The sequence below is a fragment of the Monodelphis domestica genome, chromosome 7, assembly GCF_027887165.1.
Source record: "Monodelphis domestica isolate mMonDom1 chromosome 7, mMonDom1.pri, whole genome shotgun sequence".
Classification (NCBI taxonomy): domain Eukaryota; kingdom Metazoa; phylum Chordata; class Mammalia; order Didelphimorphia; family Didelphidae; genus Monodelphis; species Monodelphis domestica.
Window position 1 is genome coordinate 135,624,785 of NC_077233.1, and position 7,030 is coordinate 135,631,814.

The 7,030-nt window shown below is 48.9% G+C and overlaps 1 protein-coding gene across 4 annotated transcripts; it reads right to left on the reverse strand.

Annotated features, from left to right (window-relative positions):
• Positions 1-620: 620 nt before the first annotated feature.
• Positions 621-6,974, reverse strand: LAT (linker for activation of T cells). 4 transcript variants are annotated; one of them, XM_056805514.1, is made up of 13 exons: positions 6,613-6,974; positions 5,537-5,639; positions 5,298-5,328; positions 5,067-5,110; positions 2,829-2,886; positions 2,519-2,583; positions 2,385-2,411; positions 2,183-2,234; positions 2,000-2,100; positions 1,766-1,819; positions 1,341-1,403; positions 1,119-1,196; positions 621-888 (listed from the first exon to the last, which is right to left on the reverse strand). In XM_056805514.1, exons 2-13 carry the CDS (start codon positions 5,637-5,639, stop codon positions 884-886), a joined length of 681 nt encoding a protein of 226 aa, XP_056661492.1. In that variant the 5' UTR covers positions 6,613-6,974; the 3' UTR covers positions 621-883. The 4 variants fall into 4 exon arrangements, with proteins under 4 accessions (XP_056661492.1, XP_056661490.1, XP_056661491.1 ...); XM_056805512.1 differs by having other exon boundaries at positions 2,519-2,580; positions 6,194-6,974; XM_056805513.1 differs by having other exon boundaries at positions 1,347-1,403; positions 6,194-6,974.
• Between the last annotated feature and the right edge of the window lie 56 nt (positions 6,975-7,030).

A 7,030-nucleotide genomic window follows, 5' to 3' on the forward strand; every position in this document is an offset into this window, starting at 1 on the left:
ATCTACTTTGTTCCCAGTTCTTTGCTACCATATAAAATGCTGCTAAAAATGTTTTAGTGTATTGTGGGTCTTTTTTGGGGGGCCTTTGGAATGCTTTTAGGAGACAATCTATATCAACATTGAGACCTCTGGGTCAAATGGCACAAACAATGTAGACATTTCCTTAGTATAATTCTAAATGGTCTAAATGGTCTTGCAGAGTGGTTGTACCAATCTGCAGTGCTACCCAAAATGCACAAGTGTGCCTGCCTTTTCTAGTCTCATCTTTTGTCATCTTTGCCCATTTGCAGAGTATGAGGTGAAACCTGAGAGTTTTTTCAGTGTTCATTTCAGCTATTATTCGTATTGGGGGCATTCTTTCATATGGTTCCAAAAAATGACATTCAGAAAGCAAATTATCCATAAATTGGGTCTACTTGGTCTTCTGTACCCATCCCAGGTCCTAAGCACAAAGCTAGACACAACACCTGCTTTTTTTCATATGCATATATATGCAGACCTGTTATTTCTGGCCATTTGTATACACACACCCACACTCAGACCCAAGGGTATAAACACAGGCACATGCACTCATTCGCACCCTTGATCTTTCTCCACACAGCACTGGAGCCACACACGGCTAGAAAGTCTTGGACTTTAATTCAATACACTAAGGAGGGACCATAGCCCACAGGCTAGGGAACAAAGGGGGGAGTTGTTCTCAGGCTATGTCAGGAGAAGGTGCAGACTGCTTGGGATGGGGTCAGGGGCCGGGGTATTTCTAAAGTAATAATAAGTTAAAGGGCTGACTCTCAGGATGGTGCCAGGATGGGAAACAGAGGTCAGGGGTGCTCAGAAGATCCACTGATGCTTCCATTCGCCCATATCCAAGAGGCGCTGGGTCTTAGGCTGCAAAATTTAAATTAAAAAAAAAAGGCAACAAGAATGATTTGAACTGGGGAGACAGCTCAGAGTCTGGGGGAAGAGGAGTTCCTGAGAAGAAGCTGGTTCTGGAGAGTGGTTGGATGGACTGGTGGGGCCAGGGAGGGAAACACCACTGGGCTGCCAGGAATGGGAGGGAGGGGGTCGTCTGTTAGGGTCAGAGTTGGGGGGCAAAGGGGGCTGGGGAAATCTCTCACTGAAGGAATATCCACTTTGTTCCTGTACATTTTCATAATCTGGTCCCTCTTCCTCACCGTCCTGGTCAGTCACTGGGGCTGCAGGGAGAAGGGACGAATGTGGACTCTTACCTTCACACTCCTAGCCTGAGGACTCCTTTGTACCCTTCCTTCCCCAGCACTGCCTCCCCAAGAAGTTAGTCCCAGTCAGAAACTCGCCCATCCCCTCCACTCCAGGCTCACTCCTACTCGAAGGTGTCCTTTCCTCCTGGGCTTCTGGTACATTCACATATTCACAGCTACCACCTGGAGGAAGGGAAGCAAGGAGGCTAGCAAAGGAGTAGTAGCAGCAGGAGGAGGAGGAGGAGAGGATAGGAAAGAGGAAAGAGGAAAGGCAGGAAAGGAAGGAGGAGGGAAGGGAGGAGGAGAGGAGGGAGAAAGAGAAAAGGGAAGGGGAGAGGAAAAGGAGGAGAGGAGAGGGAAAAAGGAAGAGGAAAGGGAAGGGGGAAAGGAGGAAAGGAAGGAGGAGAAGAGGGAAGAAGAGAGGAAAAAGGAGAGGGAAGAGAAGAGGGGAAGGAAGAAGGAGGAGGAGAGGGAGAAGGAAAAGGGGGAGAGGAAGGGAAGGAGGAGAAGGGGGGGTGGGTCTTGGCATGGACAGAGTCACTTACCCAGAGATACCTCTGTACTATCTGGGACATTCACATAATCTTCTCCTGATACCACTACAAGAAAATGCCCCAAGATGAAGTCAGAGCCAGGACACCCAGAGCCCACTTGTATCTGTATCCCATAAATATTCCACTACACACACACATATACATTCCCTTGCTTACTCAGCTACACTGAAACTCCCCCACCCCTGCCCTGCCCAGTTGTCTTGCCAATGCCCCTCCCCAACTCACTAGAAGATGGACTGTCCCTAAGGCCGGGATTGCCCAGGCTAGGTGCAGAGTTGGACAGAGGTGCAGAACTGGAGTTTGGCGAGCCATCGGGTAGAACCTCACTGCAAAGGGGAGATAGGATGATGTGACCCCAAGCCTTCTTCTTTCCCAAGGAGCTTCTTTGAGGCCAACCCTCCTACTCACAGGTATCCTTCATTGGGGTAGTCCTCCTCTTCCTCATCAGCATCCTCAGGTTCTAGCTCCAGGGAAAACACAAGTATCAGCAGGTGATCTGGGGAAGCCTGATCCCTCTTCCTCCACCCAAAAGCTGTCCCATCAGGTCCATTCCCTCCTTCCGCCCGCTTCTCGAGGCCCCAATCCAACCCTACTGCCAGTGGTGCTGTACCCTCATTCTCATAGCTGGGTTCACTGCCTGGGAAGGAAAGGAAGAGTCACAATCAGCTCATCTACCCAGCCTAAGCCAGGATTCCTCTCCCACCCACCTCAGGCTCTAGAACCACCCTCCATTGCCCAACTCACGGTTGTCTGGGTCCCTTCGAGAAGAAGGAATCCGGTGTGACAACCCTGGATGTTGTGGAGACCTGCTACAAGGTAAAACAAAATGATGGGTTACTGCCTGGGGAAGGGAGGGAGCTTTGAGAGTCCATAGGAGCAGGGGAAGTAGAGATGCCTTGGCTCAGGGGAGGCAATAATGGAGATGACCCAGGATTCAGAGGAGACCAGAGGGCAAGAAGCCAGAGGCCTCAGACTTCAGGTTAGAGAGGCAGCTGGGAAGATGGAAAACTTGGGCTCAGGGGAAGCCACAGAGGAAACCTAAGCAAGTACTCACGGGATAGGGAGATCTGACTGGCCAGGGGGCCACGTAGATGGCCACGAAGTATTAGTGTCTGGGGGAAAAAGAGCAGAGGTACACACCATTAGAGGATCTGGAGTGGAAGGAAGGAATAGCAAGGGATCCCACTCAGGGCTTTTGACCCTCAGGATCTAGGAGGTCATTGTCTTCAAGAAATTCAAGATCCAAGAGGCCAAGGGACTCTGGGTCTCTTAGAAGAGTTCCTTATTCATGCAACAAACATTAACGAAATGCCTACTGCATGCTGGGCTTTGGCTAAAAGCACCATAGGAGATACAAAGTTGAACTAAGACATGGTCCTTCATAGAACCCAGAACCTTCTAAGGGAGAAGATACAAGAGCTGATAGCTAGCATTCGCAATATTATGTGAAAAGTCTATCATAGAGCTGAGGTCAGAGGGGAAAGTTATTGAAAGGGGGACAGGGTAGCCAGATCAGGGAAAGCTTCCTAAGTACTGGAGCAAGGAGGGAACTTTAACAAAAAACAGGCAGGAATTCAATAGGTGCAGAGAGGGGAAGGGAGGATACTTCAGCAACAGGGCACATCTTTACACATAAGGGAAGGCCCTTTCATTCCTGAAAGCCCTTCACATTTACAGCCAAAGATCCCAGAATTTAGAGTTATAAGAGACCCCAGAGTTCAAGCTTAAGCTAAGCTTTCCAGAGAAGGGAAATGGCTTGACTGAGGTCCACACACAGCTACCAGGTAGCATAAGGTGAGGCCTCAAACCTTGTCCTTCTGACTCCAAACCTATTTCTCTCTAGAAGGGATCATTTAGTGGCTCTTCCCTGGAGCACCTGAAATTCTCCAGCTCTCCTGAACTTAGCAAGGCAACCTTCCTCTTCCCTCAATCTACCTAACAGAACAATAGGGCTAAAGTTAACACAAAATCATACTAAATAAAACAAATACAGCACTAAAAATGTCAGTGGTAGCAAAAAGCACACTTGGTCTATCACTTGCATAAACTTATGAAAACTTTAACCAGTCATCTTCCAAACTTCCCAATCCTGTCTGACCTATAGGAACCCTTTTTCTCCATGTCTCTCTATTCCCTTTCCTAATAAAGAGGAGGTGAGGAGCAACATATGTGGGATATACTGCCTTGGTCACTAGAAAGTAATGGCCTCTTGGAACTCGACTTCCTTCAAGTCTCAAATGCTGCACCATCTCCTACGAGAAGCCTTTCCTCACCCCCTCCCTCAGTTGTACATCCTCACCTCTCCCCAAAATACTTCTTATTTCACTATCTGTGCACGTGTAGTTTCCAGCACCAGCAGCCCAGGAGAGTGTGAACTCCTTGTGGGCAAGGATTGACCTTTTTGTCTTTATGTCTTTGGTGGCCTGGCACAGAAAAGGCACTTGCTTAAATGTTTATTGAACTAAAAGGTTTGCAATTGGCTAATTCAATTCAATGAACTGAATTCATTAAACAGTCCACTCTGGGCCTTTGTAACTCAAGGTGGGAAGAAATACAAAGATGAAAAAAAAAACAATCCTTGCCCTCCAGGAGCTATTAGGAGGCTGAAGATCTTAACAATCTTAAGTCTCCCAAAAGCAAGGGTTCTTAACATGAGGTTCTGTGGCTACATTTCAGGGGTACTTACCTGGATGGAAAAAATTCCATCTTTATTTTTCCTAACGTCTAACAAATTGAGCATTTCCTTCAATTAGGAATGTAGGCAACAAATCATTCTTTTAGGAAGGGTGCCTTGTGCTCCAACATGGGGGCCACGGGATCACCACACACACAAAAAGCAAAGAACCCATCTTAAAGGGTCCCTTTACATTGAAGTTGGTGGGCTCAGGAAAGGGCCAAAGAATGACCTCAGTTCTACGGCTTTGGGCAATTCATCCCCTGCCCCACACTGTGCCCCTCCACCCTCCCACTTGTTTCTCATCAGCTTCTCATCTGTAAATGAGAATAGACTCGATAATCTCTAAAATATCTTCCAGTTCTAAATTCAACGATGCTCTCCGTCAAAGGTTGTGGTAGACATTTCAGAGGCAGGAGATTGGAACCGAATCTCTAACAAAGACAGTATGGACACATAACAAAAAAGCATATCTTTCAAATTCACACACAATGATGTCCATAGACACACACTCCCTCAGTTATTCTCCCCCAAGGCTCTGTTCCCTTATTCCTCAAAGCAGGCCCAGAGAAGTACAAGGAGCAGAGAGATAGTACAGAGACCTCCTGCCATACTCACAGCGGGGTTTGATGATGACTAATCCACTACTTGTCTGATGTGAGCTGGTGGAAAGAGGGAAGCCATAGGCTGGAGGTGGCAGAAGAGAAGGCCCCATACTTCTACCCCCACATCCACCCATTGCCTCAACATTCTCTCACCCACCAGCCCCTACTCAGCTAGCTCCCCTCCCTCCAATATCAATCCATCACAGCCACCATTTGGGAATGAGGAACAGTCACAGTCACTCACCTGTCATTTGAGGGGACCTCAGAATTGGGGCCTGTGCGGGAAGAGGCGGGTGAGGCAGAAGGAATGGGATACAAATAGGAATTCCCTTAGGCTGGGGCAAGGAACAAGGGAGAGGGGACCCCTTAAGAGGAATGGTGGAATGAACTGGTGAGTGTGGGATTAGGAGACCCTTTGAGAAAGGTTAAAGGAATGGGTCTAGGGGGCTCAAAGCTAAAGATGAGCTAAAGTATTTCACTTACCAGGGAGGTCCCGGCAACACAGACACAGAGCAGTGACAAGCAAGGCTGGGAACAGTAGAATGAGGAGCCAGAGGAGGCCAGTACCCACGGAGGTGGTCTCCATCTGGGGCACAGGCCAAGGCCCACAGGTTAGGGCAGCCTGGAAGGCCAACCCCAGGAAGCCTTCCAACCAGGCCCCCACCCCCATCCATTCCCCTTCCCACTTTCAGACAGAATTCTATGCTTGGATCCCAAACTTCCCTCCCCAAGACGATGGGAGAGGAGAACGGAAGTTGAAAGGTTCTGGGGTGGAAGACATCTAAGCCCTCAGTGGGCAATGGTGTCATAGAAGCCATAGACCTGAGGCACAGCAACCCAGATACTCAGCATGGAGTCAAAGGGATACAGCCAAAGAGCCTCCGCAGAGCAGGCTGTCTCTATGTAGCTGAGGGGCTCAGGCTGCTATCAAGACAAACTAATATAGGCAAATAAGCTGTATATAAGGCTCTACCTCTTAAGCACTCATGGGATTGGGGTGGGTATGGAGGACAAGCTTGGGTCCACCAGTCTCTACTGAGCCTTTCTAGCCTATTGGGAAGCCAGCAGATTGGCTGGTAGAGAGGGGGGCATCCTGTTTGGGCACCAGAAACCCCCTCCATTCCCTCCACATCCCCATACCTGGTCCCTGGTCCCGACGGTTCCGTTCCCCCGATCCCCTCCTCTCCTATACTCAGCGCTGCCCGCCCGCAGCAGGAAGCTGTGGTGAGCTCCGGGCGGGGACAGGAAGTTATCGTGGCTCCTTGCATGGCTGCACCCGCCTCCCACCCCCATACTTGTGCCCCCCAGGGGGAGGGGAGCACCCCAAGTCTCCCCCATTGCCCTGGCTCAACAATCTTACTTGGGATGGTCTCTTGGTGGTCTTGGTAATCAAGAATGCCCAGCTGTTCCCAAAGGATCTTGCTACATGATTAGGGTTAGCACCATAGATTTAAGTACTGGGTCATATATTCCCCACCTGGGGTCTTGTCACACAAGAGGCATACACCAGAGGGGAGAGGAAAGAGGATGGGAAAGAAAGAAGAGAATGGAACTCTAACCTCTTTCAACTTCACTTTACAAAGCCCAGGTTGTTTTGTACAAAGATCTCTGATGTTCTGTGTCCATCATCCAGAGTGTAGGGAGACAGAGCAACTATCTTATCATCCCTAATAGCTGGGCTGCCTGTCGGATGGTGAGAAGACAAATTTCTAAAGTGTCGAGTAGGAAAAGCCAGTGGGTGAGTCAATGTCACATTGAATTTAACGGAATCACAGACTGTCAGAGCAAGGAGGGCCCTCAGCACACAGCAGACTGCCAGAGCAGGAAGGGCCCTTAGAGCACTATATAATATAGATTACTAGAGCAGGAAAGCCCTTTACAACAAAGGGCATAGACTGCAAGTGCAGGAAAGACTCTTAAAACAGAATATCCCAAGGCATAATGATAAAATATAGAGGACCCTGAGCAGAGAAGGAA